A 26,692-nucleotide genomic window follows, 5' to 3' on the forward strand; every position below is an offset into this window, starting at 1 on the left:
TAATATAAAAGTGGTTTTACTAGGATTTTGAGAACATTCACAAGCACGAATAAACTTGTAGATTTAAAAACCTACATTAAGAATTGATGACATGGCCACATTTGATTTACATATACTAAAGCAAAAGGGATACTGAGATACTGCATTGGGTCTTCCAGAAGATGAAGTCTAACATACAAATTAAAAATAAAATCTACATCAGCCCAGGGAAGCTTAACTGCACAATGACTGAAACACACACTGGTTCACGATATTTATTACAACCTATTGCTTTAGATAAACCTGCTGTATGGTTAGTAAACCCAAAGCACATTATATGAAACAACAAAAATGTACAGCACAAACCACATCTCTGTAAAAGGTATGCAGTGGAGATGAACAGAGGCACAACTTTAGTCTTGTAAGTAAGAGCACAATAAAGATCCTCATACGTGAGTACAGCTCTCCTGGTAAGAGATAATGAAGGTAAATAAAAATCATACTACCAGCACTAAACATAAGATAGGTAAAAATCAGAGTAGTATTGTTATATCTGTATACAAAGAATGCAGGGTCTTTTAAAATACCCTCTCTTCATTCTCTATGACCTGTAAACACAACTCTCCCAAACCATCTTCCCTCCATACCTGAACTAGTATATAAAGATCTATACAGAATGTGCAAATCTAGTGTAAGTATTTTTAGGCTCTCTTCTTCAAATAGAAGAAATACAGGTTTAAAAACATTAACACCACAGATTCCCTCTACGCAGCCTCTGCAGAAAGAAATCAGTAGCGATACTGCCCAAGACATCCAAGTCAGAAGTAGCAAAATACTGGACCAAGAAATCCAGAAGAATGCATGAACAATAAATACAAATGCATATGAAAAAGGAAAAAACAGTTAGCAAGGGAAACTATTAACACTGGCAAATGAAAGTGAATTAGGATTCTTGTCAGCTTACAGCAGATCTGTTCCTAAAAAACACTCACATGATTTAAATAAACCTATGATGTTAACTGAGATTCAGCTACACCTTAGGCAGACAAGACTTACTAATCAGCTCGTCCATTAAGATGTGATACCTGGTAGTTACAGGTCATGCTCCATATGACTTAATAATGGCAGATTTACAAGTATTGCTAGACCAGGATGTTGGGAGTCAAACAGCCACTCTGGTGGGTTATTTGCTGCTGCTGCTTCTTCATTACCACTCCACAGATTCTTTCTGCAACAAACATTTTGTCCCTCATACCAATCTGCTACTGATTAATGTTTCTGAAAAAATAAGTTAAGACAAAAATACTACAGTCTACAGCGAGTATGATACAATATAGTTCTTGTGTTAAGACTTCTGGCCCAAGAGTAATTTAAGAACAGTACCAGCCTGAGCAGAATGCAGTTCTAGAGCATTTAAAAGACACAGATGTTGAAACAGTCTGGATTTTACTTCAGTGTTGGAAAGTGAACCAGAGACTAAAGAATTTATATACAAAAGTCTCAAGCATAGTTCAGAAGCTCAAGCAATAACTAGAGTTCACTCCTTCCAGAAATTGCCTTACAGGGTGTTCTTTGCTTTTTGCTGTGAGTACAGATGTGAACTTCTTCAAATAGTCTGAGCTTCCACTCACACAACGAGTGAACACAATCAGTGAAACAACACACAAATTAATTCAATTTCTAGCTCTCAAACTAAAATAAAAAGAAAAAAAAGCTTCTTAGTGGTATCTATCATTTGTCTGACAATCTCCTGTGAAACAACTTATCAGAAGGTCAGGCAAAACCACTGAATATCAATAGAGAGTCCTTTGGCCAGCAATTAAACATTTCTGTCACTGAGACAAAAGTTACACTTCCCATGTCTAGAAACAGACACAAAAGCCTCCTCTACAACAAAGACCTGGTGATCTCCAGGCAATGCTGATATAACTGCAAAGACTTTCAGGGAATTTTCTTTTTTTGAAAAAAATATTTACATACAAGGCCAAATCACAACATTGCCACCCTAAGAAAGTATGCTTTATTGTAAAACTTGATTTGTGCTGAATGTCCAATAGTTGTCTAACAGCTCATTTGCAAGGCTGGAGTGTATTACAAAACTCACTACCAAAGTAAGTTTCTGTTCTTCATCTGAGGACTGAGAGGTCCAGTGTAGTTGCCAGCACTGTAACAACATGGTTAAAGTCATTTTCTAGTAAATCAATACTGATGGGTCAGTGCACAGATACAAGTGACTTCTACCCAGTGTAAGAAAACCTAGCAACAAGCCTCAAAAATCTCAGACACATCAACTTCTTTAGTCATCAGTACTGAACTCCATGTGAATGTTGGGATTGTTGACCATGACAAGGTCAGGTGTCCAGTGTGTTGACTTCTTTGGAGCAGAAATAATGCACAACTATTGCATTAGGGTATCGAGCAAATGCACTGTAAAGAGAACAAACACAAACATCAGCTGTCAAGACAAACAGTTTTCCATATTTGAACAAGAGCATCCAAGTTGTGCAGAATCAAAGAGAGACACATGATAGTGACACTTTTAAAAACTACAGCCTGAATATACTAAGAGGAAACAGACAAAAGAATTCTATGGATTTTGTAAGAAGTTTGCTTAGGGTTTTTTAAAATCTGTTTTCATTTCTGTAGGCACACTTTACTTGGAAGTCACTGGGAACAAGTTAAAGACTGGGGGACATGCTTGCCCTTCAAAATCTTGTTGAACTTAACAGCACTAGGAAAATTCTAGACAGCCAAAACAATATTGCATATGCAAACTTCAATTCTGATGCTACATGCTGCATGCTAAGAGCAAAATATTTAATATGCATAGCAATATGTTTATTAAAATGTTTTGGGAAAAGAACCTTTCCCTATCATTGTTAATGCTACTGATATCTCAGATGGGCTCACATCAAGAAGAAAATAATGACTAAGTCATGTAGCATTTCCCTCCAGTTGAAAGACCAAAAAACCAAGTGCAAATAAAATCTGCATTCTATATTAACCCAAAACTACCTACTAGGAATGGTAGAAGAAAAGTTCAGATTCACAGAATATTCTGAGTTGGAAGGGACCCACAAGGATAAGAGTCCAACTCTTAAGTAAATGGCCAGTACAGGGATTGAACCCACAACCCTGGTGTTACCATGCTCTAACCAACTGAGCTCATCTCAGGGTCATTGGCACCTAAATCATCAAGCAAATTAGTTCGACTTTTAAACATCCTTTCATATGTAGACTACAAAACAAACCAGTCAGGGAGCCATAAAGCCATCAGATATAGAAAACTACACCTGTATCTTAGCTTAAAATTCTTCATATCATCCTTCTTAATTCTAGTTAAGAAGCAGGTTCTTAGAAAGGCAGTGCTCTTATGAAATTTTCAAAATTCAGTATGAGAGGTAATTGTATGCCTTCTAGAGTCGTGAAGTAAGAACTCTTAGGAGTTTCCGAAGAGATTTTATACTCCTTTGTTGAAAGGAGGATTAAACTATTGCAGCAAATTCACTGACCAAAGCTTTGAGGTCTCCCTAATGATCCAACTGATTAATGTAATTTGTAATTCAAACACTCTTCAAATGGCTCCCTCATACTGCTGTTCTCTCTGGCTGTATAAACGTTCTGTTTTCCAACATTCTTAGTTCAAGTGTACCAGATTAATATTTGACTCAGTTTACCCAGCTCTCTCACCTGTTACCTATCTTCTTTTTACAAACAGTGCACACCTTCTCCTCTGTAATAATGCACTTTACTTGCTGATGTAAGATCCGCTCTTCCTGGACCTAAAGAAGAATAAAAATCCAAGCTGCTCAAAAAGCAATGCCACACCTTGGTCTGATGAAACTGCAAACCATCACAATGTTTAACTGTCAGTGGCCACATCTACATTACCAAGTTGTGCAGCACACAAGAAGCAGGTCTGTAGAGTAGAGCAGATGGTATCGAACACCCAATACCCACACTATATGAATTGCAAGGTTTTACTTTCACCTTAGTCCACAGACTAAGGCATTCTAATCACTGAGGGGTGTTAGGGTGAACTACTGAACTGCTTCCTCTGGTTCTCTTCACTTGAAAGAAATCCAGTCCAGGCTGTCTGAGATGATTCTGCATTGCACACCACAGCACAGAGAGCAAAGACAAATACCTCATCCAAACTAAAATGAAAGTGCACACCATTTCCGGCAAAAAAGATGTTCAAGCTACAGGGTTCCCATTTAATTTCAGGTGCATTACAGCACCACCTAGAGGACACCCATCCCCTACAAGGAACAGTACATTCAAATATTGAACCTATTTTAAAACACTATTCCATTAAATAACAGGCAGGGGATGCTTACCCTCAGAAACTCTGCATGGAGAAGATTCTTGAGCACTTGATTAAATCTTTTCTTCTGAGCATTTTCTTCAAGGACTTTCTCTAAGAAGATGCGAATCTCACTAATCTGTGTATTTGCTGGGAGTAGGTTTATAGCCTGGAACAAAGTTAGGAATAGTTAAAAAGGAATAGAGACCAAAATAGAATCGAAATTGACACACTTAGCTTGACAAAATCCATTCACTTGCCTACTCCAGTGCCTTCCGTAATCTCCTGCCAACAGCACAAACCGAGTACTTACAGGCCTGACTTACCTTAGTGGTATCCAATTTGCTGTGGTGCAGTTCCAAAACCTGCAGAGCAGCCTGCAGATTGGCTTGAGGCTCCAGCACTTCCATCTTGATCGGTCCCAGGCAATGAACACTGGGTGGGGAGAGATACATGCGGAGCAGGGACAGATAGACCTGCAGCACACGAAAGGAAAGCTCTGAAACCACTGCACGTATCCACAACTGGCAGGGCTGGTAGAACCCAACAATGGTACTAAGTTGTACCCATGCCATCCAAAATTCTGAACTGCTGATTTGAACACCTCTTGATATATGCTAAAATCCACTGATACTCTCAACAAAACCCACTGTAACACTCTCAACAAAAAACACCCCACAATCATCCAGTAATCCCTAAATTCCAAGAGATTATACGTAAATTCCCATACACTACACAAACCCTGGAAAAGTCTATACAGAGCAACAACTTTCAAGTCTTGAACAAAGTATGAATAGCCTTCTACTTCCTTAGTGAACAAGAAGCTACTTACATCTTTGTTGCCATCTTTGTTTCTGTCATAATGTTTATGGCAGTAGCTAGAAGAATCAACAGAAAAGAGTCAAGTCAAATACAGAAACAGTTATAGAACCCAATGAATCATTTTACGGAAATTAACATTTAAATGCTCTGACTACTGAAGTCATCCAAGTTTGGTGACAGCACATCTGATTCAGATCAATTCATCAAACTGCACAGCAGGATTACACCCTTTACTTTGCATTACAGTGCTGAGAGAAGCAAAGTTTTGTGCAAGCATTCCATTTCCAGTCAACTTAAAAAGCCTTAATGCAGAAGCCAAATTTAATTCAGCTGTGTGAGAAAAAGGGGGGGGGGAAGATCTCTCCAACCAACACATTACAGCATAAAAACCTATGTGTGGATATATCTAATTAGTGTATCTGAATCACAAAGAGAAGCTGTTCATTAGTGTACACTGCACACCAAGGCTGAATTCCCTCTAACAAGCATTTGCTGAAAAAGCTTTAAAAACAACTATGTCAAACAGGCCCCAGTTTTCAGATATACCTGCCAGTGTTGGGTAATTCTGTTTTTACCTGAGTACTTCTGATTCACTCAGGAGGTTCCCTAGCACATTACACATAGAAAAATGCTGTATCTTTACTAAAGAGGATGCTTTTTAACGTGGGCCAGTGAATGTCTCTCCAAACAGAAAGGAAGCAAAACAACACACAAATTCACAGACTAAGGACAGGTGGAAAGTAGTAACTCATTGATGATGGTCATATTGCTCTAAAGCACAACAACAGAAGAGCATGAAAAGGCAAACCTCAAGGGACAGCAGCATCATCTGTAACAAACAGATACCCAAATGAGCTTAGAAGTCAAGAAAATATGAAAACCTGGATGATCCCGAAGACTTAAGTTGTTTGTGCTCCACATACATCCTATCCATACACTACACATCCTATCCATATGGCAGTAAGCAAACTAAGTCTTGCAAAAAAAAAAAAAAATTTTAAGTCCTTACTTTTCAGCCATATTGGTGTCCTTCAAAATATGAACATAAATAAACAGAGCTTGCTCATGCTTCCCCATACGACCCAAGAGCAGAGCACGTTCTTCTAGGAGACCTAGTGATAGCATGAAGGATTAAATCAATAGTTACACAGAGAAATGACAAAATTAGTGACCATACTAACAGAAGGAATTATTAATCTGTGCTCAGGCTACAGTTTAAGTCACACTGAGACTGTAAGTCTGTATTTCACATTAGTCTTCTCAGAAACCTTTTATGAATTCTTAAGTAACCTTAAGAAACAACAACCTTCAGATCTATTAAGTAATTCAGACTCATCAAAAAGTTTGGCTAAATAGCTGGGAGATACCAGAAGGTCTTAGGTCAACAGTTACAGGAATCCTGCAGAAACTGGTAAACCCAGCTGTGCCAGCAAACACAGAGATGGTATACACACCAGTGGCCTGCAACTACAGCTACAGTCATCTTCTTTATTTCTAGTTACCATGATTCTATGATAAGTGAGGAAGTTTTGGTGTACAATGCAATAAGCTAGGGTTTAATTAACCTATGGAAACAGAACTCACCATCAAAGGGGAAGTCACTAATAAGTCGACTAGGTTCATACCAGCTAGACTTCTCCAGAAAAAGAAGCAGCTTTTTCCGGTAATCCCCCAAGTCTCCTCCTTCCTCCCCAGCAGGCACTGGAGCTCTATCTATATAAAAAAACAACATAGGCTAAATTATTACAATCATTTCACTACACTAGTACACAGAAGAAGATAAACAAATCACTATGAAGGGGAACTAAATGGTGAGAGAACTGTTACATGGGTTGGGACTGTTGTGCACCTGCCAAATTAACTTCAGCTCCTAAAAACACATCAAGTGGCTGGTTAAAGCAATACTCAAGTTATTCAAAACCCTTCCCTACCCTTAACACACAGAAGTCAAAGAGCAGTAGCTGTCCACTTAATTGTGAACAAAACGTTGCTTGATCCCTTAAGATCTCTGAACCAGCAATGAACTAGACTGCCCTACAAACCCACAGCTTCTGTTTTCCAGCTCCCTCCATCACTTAGGTATCTTATGCTGGATGTCAACAGGGAAGGCTTACAAAAATATGGAATATGAAGGCTCCCCTGTGCTGTCCCATACCCCTCATCCTCCCACCAGAAAAGGCTAAACATACCTGCAGGGAAAGAACTGAGATATTCTTTCATTAAGCCCTGAACTTTCTCACAGTACAGCTGGATCAGACAGTTGTGAAAGTCCGCACCGGTTTCTTCCCAGACATGAATGATGTGTTCCTGTAAATACATGTTAAGGCTCAGCTGTAGACACTTCCTCTGGGAAGTAATTCATTATAAGCAAGCAACATGGTTGCCTTTACCAAGCTTGACTTCAGGATTTCGTGTATTTTAATTATGTTTTCTTTGCACAACTTATGGCACAGCTAGTACTCCGTGAGACAGCATCAGGCTCCAACTCCTGGAGAACTAAAATCTTACATGCAACATTTTGTACTGAATGTACAATGCACTAGTAGAGATTGAGCTCTTACCAGGTAAGGAATAGCCAAGCTTTTAAAATTTTCTACCAAGAAACTGAGCACTTTGTCGCGTGGCAAAGCTTCCACTTCAGGGAGGTCTTCTGTAAATATCTGTTAAATAAAATTTTATTCAGAGAATGGTGATTTTCTTTTTTTTTTTTTCAAGTGCCACAGTGTATTTTCTCTGAGGCACTGAAGCCCAGCATATCATCATGTGTCCAAAGAGTAAGCACAAGATGTATAAAAAACAACTGAGCAGCTTACTCAGGCACTGAGAAGTTATTTCATATCTGAAAAGATTAACAAACATCCCCACTTCTGCCTTAGCGAACACTCTTCTCTTACAGAGCCCAACACCTCCCAAATACAGGGAGTCAATTTTATAAGCAAATCAACATTTGACATTTAAATACTCCATTAGGCTCTTGTGCAAAAGTGTGACATCAGTAACATGAAGTGTTGTATCAAAGGTTCCTAGCTATTTATTACAATATAAGGTGCTCCCAGAATGGAAGAGCGTAAGAAAAAGGGAAAGATTGACCTGCTCTATCTACTGCTAACATTAGCACAGCACTAAACACAGAAAATACAAATTATGTCTTTAATTGGATTTAGCATTAATCAGCTTCTTACAATGAGTTATCCCAATTCCATTTACTGTACTAAGAATCTCAATTACAAGGTGCCTCTTTCAACCACACCTACCTTCAGTCCATCTTCAGGAAAATCTCTCAGCACCCAGACAGAGTAGGAAAATACCAAATGCAAGTTCTCTGTGCCTGGAATACAAAAAGCAGCAGTGCTCATTGTTAAAATCCTAAACATCTATCTACTCACAACACAAGCAGATGCTTTCAGAGCCAGCAAAGCTTAATTTACATGAAGAATCCAATTGTTGCTCAAGTCAAGCAAATCACTCATTCCAAGTTAAAGCCACAATTTCATTGCTTCACAAACATGATTTCAAACAGAAACAAAGATAACTCAAATAGTAAGTGTCATCAAATGTAAAGAATTCAGCCCAAAACCAAGATTGGTTGCTTTAACCACATTCCAAAAGTCTTCCCTTTCAGCTTGTTTTTATTAGGGTAGAGAAAGCACTGTACTTTTCACTTGTGTAACTTTCATTAGTCCATTTCCAGCCTGTCAGTCTAATGACTTCTATAGCAAATGGTCAAATACTTTATAACAAGTAGGAAACCATCCTAGTACTGAAGTAGCTAGCATAGAAACTACATGACAGGTAACAGCTTCTCAGCTTTTAGCAAAATGTAGGACTTGCCCCTTTAAAAAGAATACTATTGTTTGGTCAATCTGGTTCTAAATACTAATAAAACATGTTAGGAAAACATGACTTTCCCCTCACCCTCCTGCTCAGAACTCCTGAAGCGTTCACTGCCCGAACAAGGCAACAACTATAGAAGAAACAGAAATTTATAGCAACCCTGTAAAAAGGCAGGCATTGTTTGCTCTTCTCCATCCCACAATATTTTAAAAAAGCAGCATCTTCATATTAGCGGTATTAAATAAATAAATAAAAAATGCAGATGATGTGCACTGTGAAGTAAAACAATTGAAAAAGTCCCCAGAAGAGCCAATCTCAAAGTTTCAGAAACAAAAGTGTGACTTGGCAAATGGCAATAAACTTGTGGGTCTGAATTTTGCAGAACTCTATTAACTCTCTCTGAATTTACAGGGCATGTTGGCCTCACAGAGAAAATTTTAAAAAAGGACAGGACAATCATGGAAGTAAGTTCTCATGTAAAACAGAGAGTCTTAACTCCTTATAAAGAAGTGTGACATTAATTACAATAGCTCCCTGCCAAAGCACTGATCAAGCTGCCTTTGTTGAAATCGCAAGCAAATCAAACATGAAGTTAAAACCTACTCAAAACAGTGAAAATGTCAGGAGGAGAGGAAGAGGTCATTAAATAACTACTAAACCTTACTGATCATTTTACTAGAAGGTCAACATCACTGCACCACAAAACAGAACAACTGGCTCCCTCAGCACATAACATTTATCTGCATGGGGCTTCACAGAGGTCACAGGCAGGGAATTTCTAAACTGCCTCAGCAACAAATCCTTCATTTAAATATGAGCTATAATAGGAAAAAGTCCTGCATAACACTATTTTAAAAGATAAAAGAATAATGCAACACAGAAAACTATCTACCACCCCATCAAATACATAATTCTCCTGCACACTGATAAAGCATATATTTGATGGCTGATCACACAATTAATGATTAATATTTGCTTTAATGCAATAAACAATAAGTGCTTATTCCATTAACACAAGGCAAGTATCAACTACACATAAGTAATACAAACTTGATGACTTAAAAGACCATAGCTACAAGCCTGGAGGAATTTGTAATTACTTGAGAACCATCTAAGAATATTTCATTAAATGCCCAAATATCGATAGAAAACAGTCAACTAAAGAAGAGTTTCTACTTCACTCGGAATGATAAATCATCACTGGAAGAAAATTCAAATTACTATGGCCCATTTTCTCCCAGTAGATATTTTAATCAGAAATAAGGAATGTGTTTCCCTAAAAGAATTACATTTCAACAAAATCTGAAACCCTTGAGCTAATATTTGAAGGTTGCATTATGAAAGAAACCAAACAAGATAACAAGGATACCCTTTCAGCTTGACAGCCTCCAAAAAGCTGCCAAACAGTAGAATAACCACTAAGCCCAACAAGAATGACAACTTCACAAAAATACTGCTCTTCCTCACACTCACCCAAATGCTGCAGATATTGCACTGTCCTCTCATGACCCTTCAAAGGCGAGTTGGCTTTCTTTGACTGATCCACCAGTACCTGTAATGCTTTCAAAACAAAAGAAATTCATTCCTTTGTAACTGCTAGTTCCAACATGAACCACAAAAAAGTGCATTTTTCCTGTTATGCTACTGAAGAAAAAACCAAGGTTTATTTTGAACATACAGACCAAATTGTAACAGGTTTAATCACCAGATAGCAATTAAACATTCTCTTCAGAATACTGCCTGCTCGAAGACAAGTCAAAACACAATACAAAGAATACATGATGCTTCCACTCCTCCTCCTCTCCCAACCTCATACTTACCTTTCTCATGCAGACCTTTTTTCTCATACAGTATTATCAGCTCACTATATTTGTGTGCCTTCTTCAGCACATGCTCACTCTCCTCAATATGGCAGTGATTGTTCTCCAGACGTAGCAGTGGGGCCACCAGTGCTACATTTGTCTGCAAGCAAAAAGGGAGCACTTAAACTTCACTGGAAGTGCACCTTCTAAGTCTATAGTACAAAGTACAAGTTAGAAGTGGGGACAGGGGAGGAAGGAAGCCTCATAGTATAAGAAAAGTAAGAAATGACAGTTTAACACCTTACAGTAAGGTCCATGTTAATTTCCATAATTTTGGGGACAGAAAGAAAACAACATATCAAAGCTACTCCCCTTTAAGAACAGAGGTCAGGCTTTGAAAAACATCGTAAGAGCCAAGATCGTACTTTCTTGCATTTAATAGTACAAGGCAATAAAAGCATTCATTAGAACTTCAAAATACAAAACCACAGCCACTTTCTTTTGACAGAGGCAGCAACCAGGAACAGACACATCTGTCTCATTCCATGAAACTGCTTCCTGACCAGTGAGCAAACTAGTTAAAACTCAAATTTTACAATTCATTTCTAGATCAAAGACAGACAGTTGTGGGAGAATTTCTGAAGTAGCTCCTTATCCTCCTTCTTAAATATTTCAGTCTGAAATTCCAACGGAGCTCACATGGCAAAACCTCTAGGTCACAGAGAAACTCACATGCAGGTAACACTTTAACAGAGTGGTATCAATGATTTGTAGCAGCTTCTTTTTGGATTTGATCGTGGGTGTTCCTTCCATGAGGGGTGAGGTACTGGACTGATGATCAGAATCATTTAGCTTCTTCACTAGCTGACTCCTTTTCTGCAGGACATCAAATGAAATTTTAACAGGAAAAGGCCATGGATTTCTACATCTCACCTCAGTACATATAATGTACCAACTACAAAGACTAAATTAAGCCAATTTAATAACTTGTTTTAATCAATTGTTTCCCAAGGAATTTTATTGTTACTAACTATTCAACACAAACTTTACAACCACAGGCAGGTGTATATACTTGTTTTGCATATTTATAGTTTTGCAAAATGTCCAGAGTCTTGAGAAAATTGTCAGAAGGAAATTCTGTTAACCTCAACAGACACTTCAGAGAAGTCAGGAAACATTTGGAAAACAATTTAGATTTTGCACTACTAGGCATAAAACCTATCCTCCTTCAGACACATCTGGTAAGGATGGCAACCAAGCAATTCAGGTTCCAGTTATGACAAAGGAAAGAGGGCAGGAAGTTACAGTACCCATTAATTCCTGTTCCACCTTTTACTGCATGCCCTCAACCTATCTCCTGGAGAGAGTGCCCTTCATAATAATCACTGAACAAAACAAAAAAATGAAATGCTCAGGTCCTCTTCAGAAGGATAAGAGGAATAAAATACTGGACTCGTATTCAGATCTGATCCATAAGTAAATTTTGTCCAGTCACACATGATGTTTTCCACATATCTGTGGGGTATCTCACGTGTTCCACTTCCCCTGCTTACTCAGGAGCTGCTGCCGTATTTTCCAGCCATGAAGACAACCCATTAAGGCTAACATGACAGAGCTGGAGTAGGGGTACTGCTTCCTGCTCATCAAAGATTGTGGGGTATACCCAGCCCCTGCCCTGGAGGGATGTCTGCTGAGATAAGGAGATTGCACAATCGGCCAGCAGGACTCCCTGGAAAGACAACCACTTCTTTGGTCACTGGGAGAAAAGACAGACCCAGAATCCTCTGGGAGACCCTATGCAGATCCTTTGTAACCCATTGGCCTTTACCCTCTGAGACCCATCCCCTGTATCCCTATAAAAGCTGGCCCTCTGCCCCTGCGAGATTGAGATGCTCACCCGTAGCTCCCCTTCGCCGGAGTACGGATAATAAAGCTCCTTGTGTGGAACCAGCTACTCAAGCCTCTCATCTCTCTCCCTGGTCTGGCCTGGAGGTGCCCTGCAGAGCTGAGCTGGAATCACGAGCTGAGAATCACTAAGGAGCTGACAGTCTCTGCACGGGCCCTCCTGCCAGCAGCTGAGGGAAGACACTGAGCCTCGGGAAGGCGATTCCTTTCGGGACCATCTCTCCAGACCAGTCACCTCTTCCTCGGTGAGAGCTACTGACCCATCGCCAATTGTAATAAAAGATAACCATCAAAGCATGCTAGAACTGAATAACCCTGCTCTAAAACCAGGTAGAGGAGCACTCACTTGAGTTAGGTAGTCTATCAGAGCTAAATGTGCCTTCTCCAGCTCTGCCCCAGAAAGCCCTGGCAGGGGGTTGGGATACTGTAGCTGTTTCCTGTAATCTGTGGGCAGGAGGTCAGGATACAGACCCATCACATGAGTGGGATCTATGCAAAAAATAACTAGTATTAGTAACCATTCATATTAATTTTGCAAACTTAGAGCAAGCTTATCATTCTAACAGAGAGGTCTGTAGTCTACTGGTGCATCCACAAGTTTCTAGAGCCTAAACAAAATTTGCTCATTACAGAAAAGAAGCTGTACAATGCAAAAGAAGCAAAAGAAAAATGTGTTTCCAAGTCCAAGCATGGGAACTTCCAATCTGTGCATTTGGCACGCTTGGAGGACAAGCCATTATAATAATCTTACTGCTCTTCTTGCAGAATTCTACTATTAACCACTCTGGCAGTAAGACAGGATTTCTAGGAACAAGCAATGTTTTAAGAGAAGATTTACTGTGCTTTTGAAAAAAGAACTAAATAGTACCATCTGTAACTAATGCAAAACTGTTTCCAGTTTAAGCAAATTCAAAATTACTATCCTCTAATTCAAGCTCAAAATATTTTGAGTTCTTAGTCCTTGTCTTTCACTGTAGTTTTCCTAAGTAAAAATTATAAGTGTCATGAAAATAAGTTCTAGGTTTAAATGCACATGAGATGTCTGTCACCAGTAAAAAGAATCTCAGTCTTAAGCACTGTTCTACGACACAGTTCAGTCTTCAAGTATTCTTCCAATAGCCCTAGTACGACTCAGAGGAACAGCACCAGAAACTATTGTGACTTCCAAAAGCACAGAAAAGTTTCCTGGTTTCAGCATCTTGGCTAACCCAAGGCTTAAGGGGCCGCATCTGAGTCCAGCGATTTTTCAAATCTACAGATGTTCCTTACTTTTCATTCCAAGCTACAAGTAGGCTTTTAGCAGCTGCTGAAACATTCAACTTCAAAGGGTCTGTGCACATGCTATGTATGCTTTAAAATACCCTAGAATACAAATACATTCTGTAAAAAGGGCAAACTCCTGATTTGATTTCATTTACTAAGTGCAGTTAATTACATATTTCATTGTATTTAATTGTATAGTTCATTAAGTTATTAAGTAATGAATTACCAGCTCCACCAAAAAATAAATAAATAGCTGCCTAGGCTATTTGCTGTTCACAGGTGACTGATCTGCACAAGATAGCATTGTTTTAAACTAAAACAAAACAGAAAGCAAACAAAAAACCCCATAAAATAGCCACCGAGTTTGATTTCATTCCTCCTAACTGCCAACCCAAGCATTTACCTGTACCAAGCTTGGCAAAAACTTGCATGGATTCATCAAAACGCTTCTGGCAGAAAAGGTTGAAGGCAAAGAGGTTCTTTATGTGGTGAATTTGTTGTCGCTTCTCACTATCTGAATCATCTTTCATTTCCTGCATACATACAAATTAACAAACATTAAAAACTCTTGGGCCTCATATGAGAGAGAAACACCCTAGAGAAGTAAGAGGAACATTATCCTATGGAGAGAGGAAGAAAAAAGATAATCTCTCAAAGAGAACACTGATGGTGACTGTGTTTATTTTATCACTGAGATAACCTGGAAGGTCTGAGAGCTACTTTTGCTTACCTATATACCTGCTCTGTCACAGCAAATGGCTCTTCACTCATTTGCCTTTTCAATTTTTTTTTCAAGTCAGCAATTCAAAATGCAATTAATTAAGGGGAGTTTCCAGAAATCAAAAAATCCTAACACAGTAAGAGCAGTATAATTAGAGATACTGCATCAGCATCTCTATCAGATTATTGTTTCAGGAGTAATATTACCAAAAAAAAGTCATGTGACAAAACAAAACTCACAACTCCAAGCTGTTTACATGCAGTCTGAAGACCTTGAAGTCCAACTGACTTCAAAATCTAAAAGAAGGCAACCAATTTAACAGCTGAGATAATCTTTCATATACAAGATGATTTCTCAAAATCTAAACCACAATAAATTAATATGGAATAATGGCAGCACAAAACTAAAACCTCAGTTAAAAAAGTCTAGAGTTTACCAGTTTGTGCGAAGTGGACAGCTGGGAGGTTACACGGACTGCCTGATTAGTGGACTCACTACAGTCAAGCAGATGACAAATATCCTTTTGTGTACTTTTGCACAATTGCATCCAATGCAAACTCAAGTTTTTGAGTACTTACTGCCAACTGCAAAGCCAACTCAAACTGTTTGTCCTGCAGAAGCTGCTGGATCTGTGTGGCTATGGACACTGGAATGAGCCTCCAAACAAAGTGATTACTTGCCACATATATAATGTTTGTGCTGTAAACAAGACAAAAAATGTCAATTATTAAGTTTCAGTGCTGAGAAAGAGGCAATACCCTATCTTAAAAAAACCAATCCTGGTTAATACACACATGGATCAATCCAAGAGCAACTGGAGCATTATTGCAAAGCAGAAAGAAGACTGTAGCTCCAGTGTCACAAATTCTTAAAGACACTCAACTCTATCCTTTACTCCTCAAGGTATGGCCTCCACCAATCTCCATGAAAAGCCCAGCAGGCTGCTTCAATGGTACATCTTAAGGTGAGAGTTAGAAAAGCTGCTCTCCTGCCAGTTTTTCAGAGTGCTACATACAGCCAGCCAGCCTGAGAGCAGTGACAATGAACTGGATCAATACCCTCCAGAGGTGATGAAGCGTGGCCTCTGCAGCTCGATGCTCTGCACCAGCAGCCGGGGTTCGAAAGTGCGGATCTCCACGTACCTTGGCAGAACAGCAATGATGTAGGGAGGCTGGTGTTCTAGTCAGGAAACAAGTGAAAAATTTAGGTTGATTGTTCTCAAGCATTCCTTGAAACAAGCCATGACTTAAGGCTTCTCTTCAATTTTTCATCCCCTTGAAAAGTGTCCCTTTTTCGTATTCAAAACAAAACTCAATGCCTGACACTGACAGCAATTTGCTAACAGACTACTACCAAGCCTTTTTCTAATACTTCAACATAAGGAAATTCTGAGGCACCCAGGTGCCCAGAACTAGTGTTTTAACACACTATCTTCCATTTCAGACCTTGTCCCTTTATAAAAGACATGGAATACACCTATTTTATAAGGAGAGAGGCCCACAGACCACAAGCAAAGAAGGCTAAGAAGCAAAAACAAACACATGAAACCTTCCCAAGAGTACAACTTAGAATACTGTAGAAACTGTCACACTCCAAATCCAGCTGGTTTCAAAATACTGGGAATATAATGATTTTATCACATACAAAAGAGTAAAGAATAAAAGTTTAAAAAAAACCAAAACCAAACTGCTACTCCTCACCCATGGCTATAGGAATATCTGTCCAATTCAAGGCACATTTCTGAGTACAGACCCCTTCTTCATTAAGCACAACTGTTAGATCATCTTGGCCAACTGCAACTTTTCCATCTGCTACAGGAGCTACCAATGGTTCCAGCTGCTTCCCTGTGGGAAACAGTTCTTTGATAGATCCTTTTCCATCCACCTAGGATAATGAGGAACAAAAAACAAATGTTTTGCAAAATAACCTTTTATTTCAAAGCTGCATAATACTAAAGCAAAAAGCCCTAGAGGGATTTGCCCAGGATAATCACTAACAGGACAAGTGCAAATTTAAAGAGAATCAATAAAAGTTTCTGGATATCCTAATTTATCCTGCTTATACATAATTCTGAAATAAATTATTACTTTTGTGTCTGAGATAATGTACTCCTGCTACTGCAATAGCAGCTGAGCACATCACTCATACCAGTTTATAAAATGCATAATAGCACAGCAGCAAAATCAGCTGAAGCGTCCAAGCACCTCATTTAGGCCAAAACTTTTAACACTGTTTTATTCTGGCATGAGTGAGCACTGCCACATAAAAAAACTAACTAAAAGCCTAGAAACCTGCCCAGCCTTTTTTCCCCTGTCCTAGTCGCTCATTCTTCTGGCCACATGCTATAGTGGGAACTGAACACATAAAAAATTGCTGCTTCATGAGCTGATATAGTAGCAACCCAATGCCACCAAAACAGAGAATCCTTCTTCAACTCCAGCTACACTTCCCTTCTACTGCTTCCCTTGCATTACAGCTCAATCATTTAACATATCAACAGCTAGCCACCTGAAAACACCACCATAAAAACATGTGTACTTTTCCTGCCTATTTAGTGAAATGAAGCTATTCAAGGACAGGTCAGCCAAGCACCAGAGCCAACCCACAGTAAACACTTGAACAGCTGGTCTCCACTCTGGTTGCCTGGGCAGCTGCACAACTCCTATCACTAGAATGGCAGGAATCAACATTTAGGAGACCACTGCAGAAAGGCATCCCTTCTTTTGTGAGCAGCATCAGTTTCAAGTGACTGTAAAAATTATGTGCAGTTTTCCTGTTGACTACAGAGCAGTGTTGCCACTCATGTACGTACATGTACGTGTGGTGCACCTCATCTTCACCTTATTTTCCTATAATATCTGCAGAAGCCAATTGTAAAGGCACAAAAAAGAATAAACTATAGCTGTAAATGAAGTCTAAGTGGAAACTATAATATTAAATTAACAGTAAGTTCAAAGACTTTCAAACGAACTATTACAGTTCAGCTAGAGAATGAAAAATTAAAGAATAGTTAAGCTGCTCTGTATACCAGATGAGTTATTCTTGGTCTCCTCTTTTTCCTTTTAGAACTAATCTGATATCTTAATATATTAAATAAAATGCAAACTGAGCTTACACAAACTCTTGCCAAAGCAAAATGTATCTTCTCCAATTCATTTTTTTCTGCAAGAGCTGTGAACACTGGTCTCAACAGCAACAAACAGAGGATCAGTTCCTGACAAAATATCAGTTTAAAAGGACAGGCTTAGACTGCCCCTTTCAAAACCACAAATAGCAGGAGTAGCAGATGCTGTTTGTCATAAATCTGTTAGCTAAATTCCTGAACACAGGAGCAGCCTCCATAGTGTCCACTGCTATCCAAATCTTCTTAAAACACTATTACATAGCCCCATCTTACCCGTATCAGGTAATAGTCCCTCTTGAAGCCTACACAGATGGAGTTTTCACACCAGGCCATAGACTTAGGTACATCAGGTACACTGAAGTCCCCCTGAGGAAAACAGGTTAAACTGGTTGTTATGAACAAAAAGCAGAAGTCAAATCTGGCAACACAGAGTGTAACAGGCTGCTCTCTTGTCAACATCATATTCCCCACCACCTGTTCCCAACACCTACTGCTCAAAGAATGGCAGTACTGAGCTAAAAGGCTAGGCTCATGCACAGTGAAGAGGTGTGCTCTGAGTCAGCTGATCATTTTCTAGTAGGGCATTGTAGCTGAAAAAGCCTCTACCCATTTCACTTTGTTATTTTTTTCCCATTCCAGTATTCACAACTGCAGCTCTCTACACTTGTCAGTAACTATCTTCTGCCTTAATGACATACTTGAAAAATTTTGAGTAGAAGTGCACCCACTTCCATAATGGTTTTGTAAGGTATTCATTCTTATACATTTCACTGACTTAAAAAGTACTACAACCAGAATGTTAAAATATAGGACACAGCCATTACTTTAATTTTAACTGTATTAATGCCATTAACTGTGATTTCAAATATGTATTTTCACTTTTATTTGCTGCTTCACTGTTAAATCTCTGCAGAACCAACCATCAATGTTTTGAAAGTCAGCAGTGCCCACTAACAGGGACTGCATAGCAAACATTAAAGAGCAACTCCCCTCCCTGCTGAGACATCCTGGCTACAGAAAGAACACAACTCACCTGTAGTTCATGGAACTCTCTGTCCTTCCAAAAATAAAGCTGTAGCTTCTTACGCACGGCCACACACATTCTCAGCACCTCTTCCCCTGTATCTGATTGCTGTGAAAACAGACAGGCTTAACTCACAGGCACCCACAAAGAGGCAAGTAAGATAAGACAAGGCCAAAAGAAGCCTCTGCTAGAAGCAAAGCTGTCCACTGAAGAACAGCTTTGTTCATGCATGCCAGAAGGGCATTCCCTAAAAAGGAAGCATGGGAGGGGGAGGAAGGAGGCAGGAGAGGTGGCAGGATACTTAAAAATTAACTTTGACAGGGATTGTGACATCAAGGAAAGCCAGAAAATAAAAGAGCACCAAAGGCATACTGACACACACACAAACAGAAGATAAGTAGAGAGCTATCAGTCCAACCCTGAAACTAGGATAAATAGTTGGAACTCTATGCAGTATAGGAGAGGTGAGGAGATGGAATAACACAATGAATGTGTTATACTAACAGATAAAACAGTTAATAACTTCTAACCTGTTGGAAGTTTTGTGACAAGAAATACTAGGAAAGCTAAGTGCCTGGACACACAAACAACAAGCCACTTTGCAATGACCAGATGTAAAGGTGTTTGGAAAGACATTACTTTTTATGTCTAGAAAACCCTAAGTACTTCCTAGAAAATTATTTAACACCAAGATCCAACAGGGCAAAAAGATAAAAAACTATGAAGAGCACTAAACCATCTCTTCTGACTACAAAAAAGGTGTCTTTTATGCAGGCCGACAAACTCACTTAAATAGAAATGAGTGACTTAATAAACCAGAGCATATGAGCAGAGAACTGTTACACCTTACAGAACCATTTTATGGCTTGAATCTATCACAACTGCTCTAGGACTCCTTGGGCCAACAAACAGAAACAAAAACATAAAAAAGCCCAGTGACAGAGTTGCTTGCAGAAGGGAACACGATGAGCTAGTACACTGGCAATGCAAGGAAAGGGAACAGCTTTTATATTAAGCAGACCTTTCAAAACAGAAGACAGCCAGAGTTAGTATAGGACAAAAATGCCTTGAAGTCTTGTATCGAAAGTTCTATGTCAAAATTACAATCACAACAGGCACAGGAAAACACCTTATCAAGCAGTGTAAGAAAAATAATTAAAAATTGTTGCCTTAAGCAAATGCAGTAGGTACTACTTTTAAAAAGCATTAGTACCCAAAAAATCTTCATCTAACACAAAATTAACAAACCTAATCTATACAACAACATGAAAAAGGAATCCTTATTACAAACAGTAAGGACATCTGTGCAGCTGTATTCTTCCCCTTACCTGGAGATCACAAGTGAAGAGAGATGCACCTTTTGCCTTGGAAATTGTGGTGATTTGTTGAAATGTCAACAGGTCATGGACGTAAATGTTATTTTCTGTTTTAAACAAAATTCCAATTATTATTTAATATTTGATACATGTAGAGTCATTGCTAATTCAAATAAGTTATTGTATTTTATGTTTATATAAAAAGAACTTGTGAAACTAAGAGCTGCAAGAAAGGAAAAGAAGTGTTTTCCCAAAAGTTGAAAAATGCTAGGGCACATACAAATACAATAAATGCAGAAAAGATGACTAACACCAGTACTGGTAGAACGACAGGAAGGTACTGCTAACCAAGCAGGGGAAGGCAGAGTGGAAGGGACAGCAAGCAGGCCAGAACAGAGCAAGTTCAAGATGGAAGACTGCATGAACAAAGACTATTTTGAACTGGCTCCTGAAATTAGTGGAAAGTGAGCAGCTGAAGATGGAGGGTACTGTGGTCAAGTTTTTGTAGGCATGAGGAAGCAAGCAGCAGAAAGCTACACATGCTGGAGCTGGAAAAGCCAGGACTTGAGGATGATAAAGAAGGGACTAGTAACATAAGCAAAAAAAGATATTAGAAGATAGTAAGTTAAGAAATGATAGCCAGAGCCAAGCAAACTTAAGTCTTCTACAAGACAGTAAAAGACCACATCTACATATAAAGTGAATTTGGTGTAAGACATCAACAGTATGTTTGATACACCAAGCAATTTGGTCAGAAGTTTTAGTTCCTATCATACAGTGCACACACATGCATGCATATTCGTGTACATACAGATGCCAATACAACCTGTATTTTACACAGACATAATACATGTACATAATACATGCACTCTAGAGCATGCATGTACTTCTTCATTCCTAGTCACAAATCAGCATTAAAGCTTTCTTCTCCAAGCTGGCTTACAACAAGCAAAGCTGCTTCTCTATCTTTGCTACTTAATGCTTCCTCTGCAAAATGCAAAGCTAAGTTCTACACGACGACTTCTCAACAACCAGACTATTATACAGGTGTGTGGAAAGGGTGCCACATTCACACAGGTAACTGCATGAAGAAGAGCTTGTTAAATATTAAAACACTTTTCTTTACTTACCTAATAGACTGACCAAAATTTTAAATTGAGAAACAACATGGATCTGAAAGGGAGAATGCTGTTAGTGACTCCAATCATAAACTAAAACTCTGAACAAGGCTTGATTATAGATTGTCTAAGAAAATCTCATAATAATGAGAACAGCAAGGCAGTTTCCCATGCACAACCTTCCTTCACCTATTGCAACTCTTTTCAGTTACACTCACCTTTCACAAGCTGGCACACAGCACTAGCAACCTAGGCTAGTAGAAAAAGCTGTAACATTTGGTGTGTTACAAGTACAAAAGTACTTTTAAAGGATACATAGAGTGTTGCATCCTGAAAGAGGATGCATAATCTTTAAGGTATTTTCCCAGGAATCAATATAATCATTGAGTGCAAGTTCTCAAAAAAAATAGCAGCAAAACTGACAGTTACTTTATTTCTATATTTCAAGTAAGTGGAATTACATTCACATTCCTATAGGATTTCATCTGAGAGTCAAATAATACATTGCAGCCTGTTGGTGTATTACCATCACTTTTACAAATATTCTCAGTCAGAACAACTGAAGACTTATCGCTAACAAAAGCCAAAAATAAACCTGGAGGTTCCAATTCTTTGGTTTCTGATTTAGCAATCAAACCAAGCTTATTCCTGTTATGGGAAGAGAGGGCAAAACATCTGGCTGTTACACCCCAGGAGAATCTACAGCTTTGGGAAACTTTGTTAAGCATAGCAGAGATTGCAGATGTACATTTGATATTTCATTTATTGGCTGAAAACTGTCCCCACACCAAGAAGATGGTATTTCCTACCTGTTGAATCTTCTTTGAGAAGTTCTTATTGGATTTCTCTAGTGTCACTTCAAACCTATTGCAACCTATCAGACAAATTGAAGAGAGTATGTCAACTGAAGTTGCTCATGACTGTGTATATCTTACACCAAGTAAATTACAAATAATTATGAAAGCAAACTTGGCCACTTAACACTGGAAGAATGACACTTTAACATATCCGGGCTAACTTTTACATCATACCTAAATGCATCAGAGGACCTTCTACACAGGTGAAAATGTAAATTACACTTCTTGTACCCAGCTGAGAGCCTCAACCATAGTTACATTTCTGCCTTGCCCAAGTTTTACATTACAAGCATTATATTTAAGTAATTTGAAACCCAGAGATACAAAGATACCCTTAAACATTTTATCCACACTAATCAAATATCAGTAACTTAAATTGCTAGGATGCACATCACTGCAAAATAGACGAGGAATAAACACTACATCACATGGGTTTAAAAGGAGTTTTAGGGAGAAAGACTTACAGACACTTTCTGATGACATAACCTCTCCTGGCATTGATGCAAAAAAGGAGAGAAATTTACCATGTGAGATAAAACACTAGCAACTCAAGACTAGCATGCTCCAATTGGACAGACAGCCTGCAAGTTTCAGAAAAATCAAGCTGAACCCAGCCTCTAGAACCCACGTAGCTACAAATGAACATATTTCCAAGAGCTGATGAGCCTGGAAACTTACATTTGGTGTTTACTTTCCTGTGCCAAGCTACACAATATCCCTGCATCAACAACATCAGTTTCTACATAATAGCTGGTAATGTGAAATACAACCTCTTTAGTGAAAACCAATTGTAACTAAACCAAAAATAGAATAGTTCTATTTGTGGCATTCCTAGAATAGACTATGAGCACTTAAGACTGTCAAAGAGGCAGGGAAAGAGTAAATACATGACAGAACTAGTTGGCAGGTATCCCTCTTCCCCATCTATGATGCTCATGGACCCACTGAATATATTTGCTCTTTCACTAATCCAGTCCTTCATTAAAAGATAACACACATCAAAAGTCTGGCAATTGGCACAATGCACTGCTTTTACACATATTTATGCACTGTAATCATAAAAATTACAGTAGCTTACTATAAATTTAAACACAGAGAAACCTGATATAAAACATATTTTACATACAGGAAATGCTACATAGGAGAGAATCAGCAAATAATCACACTTGTGTTAAAATGACTACGGCCTCCAAAAGAGCAGAAAATAAAAGTAAGATAATCAACTTTTTGTGCCATTCTTAAAATCAACTTACCTACATCTTTCTTGATCCTGTAAAGCAGAAGATGCCCTTGTTTGGTACCAACAAGGAGCCATTCCTCTACAGAGACAGGAGAAAAAGAGGCTAATTAGTTCAACAAATACTACCCTTCACAGCTGTGCTGGTTTTGGCTGGGCTAGAGTTAATTTTCTTCACAATGCCTATGATGGGGCTGTGTTACATTTATCAGAACACTCGGAAACTTGCTTCAAACACCAAGAAGGACTTTCTGCAGTGACTACACAGTTCTCCTATCATCTCTCCAGTGGAAGTGCACAGAAATAGCTTTAACTCTCAGGAGAGGCTAGGCAAAGATCAGGCAGTAAAACAGAATAAACAGCCTGGCCATCACATTCCACTAGTTTATACAAAGGTAAAGAAGCAAACCACTGCATCTTCTGTGCAATCAAAAGAGGCAATAAACTATTCTTCAGACATTATTATCTCTCAGAGAGGAACAGTGCTACATAATGGGAAGTACTGTCAGAAAGAAAAACAAGGAGTTTATGTGGGTTAGATTGCTAGTTTTTTTAATAGGTTTTTACAGTGTCTCTCTGAAATAGTCAGCTATGTTTGGAAGGACAGTGGCGGCTTTGCTTAGGTGACATTTGGATTGCTTGGACAACCAAGAATCATTCAAGATTTACAAAAGAGGGCCTTTATATACAAACTCTATGGCAGTTTCAGACTCTTCCTCTTTACAGCATTTACACCATACAAAAACCACAGAATTTTTAAAGGGTCACGAAATATAACTGAATTTCTTCCTCACTGACTATCATAGAGGAAAGCAGCATACAAGAATATTTCTTTCTACATCTAGTACTCCCTCATCACCCAAGCAATTTGCATTTAGTAAAATCTTGTTTCCTGCAAAACCTTTCTTCTACTAGTTGGTAGAAAAAAACATTGTAGAGATAGAGTTGCACGTCTTTTACAAAACCATACTGCTGTAAGTCTATATGTTTAGGCTTTTTTTCCTAGTTCAGCAAAATAAATGCTTTCAAAGAGAGAAAAAGATAAAAGCTGCAATGCAGGAATAAACTATCCTCTTCACATCCTCTCCAGTACATAACTCTGTCATAAACAATCCATGTATAACTGAGGCATTATAATTCAGGATATAATTCTTAAAACAATTTCTTAAAACAATTAATCAGGGTCACAATACTATAACGTGTGGAGCTTTTTTAATTGCCGATTTTGCACGACGGGAGTACATCTGATGGTACCTGCTCAGGGCTTTGAAAGGCCTTATCAAGCCTAATCATTAGGACAGCTGGTGCAGTCACCTGACCAAAATCTTGACTCTCAAGTATGCCCAAAAATATAACCCTCAATCATAGATCACTAACACGTGCAAACATATCCGAAATCTAAGACTTCAAGACACCACCAGCCCTCCAAAATAAATTTAAGTCAAAACATAGGGAATGCTTTTTAGCAAGAAAGTAGCCGGCCAGGGTTACAGCCCCGGGAGCCCTGGCAGCCTCCTCACAGCCGGGCTGCGGCCGGGCGGGCAGGGCAGGGGGGCCCGCGACCGCCAGCACCCCCGGGAGCGGAGCTCGGCCCGGCAGCCCCCGGCACCGGCACTGCCGGGACCCGGGAAGAGGCTCCCGCGGCCCGGCACGGCCGGCCCGGCCCAGAGAGGCGGCAGGGCCGCGGCCGCTCCGAGTGCCGCTGGCCGGGCGCGGGCGGCGCTGGCACCCACAGCCCGCCGCAGGGCAGGGCGGGGCAGCCGCAAGAACGCCGCCCGGGACGGGAGAGCGGAGCGGCTCGGGCTGCGGCGCGGCCCCTCCGGCTCACCCCAGGCCGCCAGGCAGTCGATCTGTAGCGGCAGCTTCTCCAGGATCGGCACATGCTCGAAGGCGTCGTGCATGGCGGCGGCTCCTCCGGCCCCGGCTGCCGCAGCGCCCGGCCCAGGGAGAGGCGGCACCGGCGGGGCCGGGGAACTGCCCCGACGGGAACGGTCCCGACGAAAGCGTCCCCGGCTCCCGCCCCTTCCGGCAGCGCCCGCGCCCGCCCGGGGCCGCTTCCGCACCGCGGCCCCGCCCGCCACGCTGAGCCCGCCTCCATTGTCCCGGCACCGCCCCGCTCCGCCGCCGCGCTGAGCCCGCCCCGATTGTCCCGGCACCGCCCCGCCGCCGCGCTGAGCCCGCCCCGATTGTCCCGGCACCGCCCCGCCGCGCTGAGCCCGCCCCCATTGTCCCGGCACCGCCCCGCCGCCGCGCTGAGCCCGCCCCGATTGTCCCGGCACCGCCCCGCCGCCGCGCTGAGTCCGCCCCGATTGTCCCGGCACCGCCCCGCCGCCGCGCTGAGCTCGCCCCCATTGTCCCTCCGGCGCCCCGCGAACCCCGCGAGGGGGCTGGCACTGTCCGTAGGCGTTCCAGCAGGAACGGGGCCCTGTCCCAGCCCGACAAACCGGGCTCCCCGTGACATCAAACAGCCCGCCCCGGCGGCTCGGGCACGAACGGGAAACGCGGGTCGGCACGGCACCGAGGAGACCCTGACATAACCCTTGTGCATCTTCATACAGCCCGAAAAGGCGACACTTGTAAGAAACCAGGGACAACCTGTAGGAAACACTCATCTTCCCACAACGTCACTACAGAAAGTGTCCGATTGCCATTGGCTACCAGAAACCAGAAAAGGTAGGAAAGTCACCCGCGATACAACGGCAAAAATTGACCTGCATAAGCTACGGCCACCAGATGAGAACAGCAAGGCATATCTTGCAAGCCAAAGTCTATTTTTTGAGGTCGTAAGTTTTACTGCAATTCATTTATCCTATAAACTTGGCCAGTGAAGTTCAGTCTCCAGGAGAAAATCTTTACTTGTTAGTTTGTCCCTTTCAGAATCAGCCACAGTTCCATTTATGTTTGTCATGGAGAGGTGCAACATTCACCAAATTCTCCAAGCATCTTTGCCAACAGAGACCACTTTTAGACAACAGGGACTGAGGATGCTCTTTGCTGGAAGATCAAAACACAGGAATGGGAGATCAAGCATGGCATTCTTGCATCCAACTTCTTTCCTGCTCAGGAATGAACATTTTGTGCTGAAGCACAAAACTGTGCCAAGTCACATCCCCCTTCACATAGCAAAACTGCAAATTGCCAAAGGTGTTATGGCTCAAGCATGTAGCTGGTCTCTCCGACCTAGGATCCCTACATAAGGAAAAGGAACGTGACACTGATTTAGTGAAATCTAAGTTTCAGTAACACTGGGTAATAATGACTTCATATGGTTGTAGTCCAGAGAGCAAATGACTTGTGAAGCATTACCCTCTTCAGATCTTAAGCAGTAGCATACAACATAAAATGCCATATAAAGTAAACACGAGGATAAATAAAGCCCACAAA

The 26,692-nt window shown here is 40.4% G+C and overlaps 2 protein-coding genes across 2 annotated transcripts; one reads left to right on the forward strand and one right to left on the reverse strand.

Moving 5' to 3' along the window:
* Positions 1-25,331, reverse strand: VPS39 (VPS39 subunit of HOPS complex). Its single transcript, XM_069017430.1, has 25 exons — positions 25,137-25,331; positions 23,325-23,390; positions 22,024-22,088; positions 21,227-21,269; positions 20,109-20,203; positions 18,790-18,888; positions 18,030-18,122; positions 16,333-16,516; positions 15,691-15,811; positions 15,211-15,331; positions 14,315-14,444; positions 12,995-13,137; positions 11,476-11,619; positions 10,762-10,903; positions 10,415-10,501; positions 8,362-8,435; positions 7,669-7,767; positions 7,297-7,414; positions 6,692-6,820; positions 6,117-6,219; positions 5,118-5,163; positions 4,612-4,761; positions 4,320-4,454; positions 3,670-3,761; positions 1-2,406 (listed from the first exon to the last, which is right to left on the reverse strand). Exons 1-25 carry the CDS (start codon positions 25,207-25,209, stop codon positions 2,331-2,333), a joined length of 2,628 nt encoding a protein of 875 aa, XP_068873531.1. The 5' UTR covers positions 25,210-25,331; the 3' UTR covers positions 1-2,330.
* On the forward strand, positions 25,208-25,845 carry LOC138112054 (uncharacterized). Its single transcript, XM_069018742.1, has 2 exons — positions 25,208-25,299; positions 25,341-25,845. Exons 1-2 carry the CDS (start codon positions 25,208-25,210, stop codon positions 25,843-25,845), a joined length of 597 nt encoding a protein of 198 aa, XP_068874843.1.
* The last annotated feature ends 847 nt before the right edge of the window (positions 25,846-26,692 follow it).

Source organism: Aphelocoma coerulescens, chromosome 5 (genome assembly GCF_041296385.1).
Source record: "Aphelocoma coerulescens isolate FSJ_1873_10779 chromosome 5, UR_Acoe_1.0, whole genome shotgun sequence".
In the NCBI taxonomy this organism is placed as follows: Eukaryota; Metazoa; Chordata; class Aves; order Passeriformes; family Corvidae; genus Aphelocoma; species Aphelocoma coerulescens.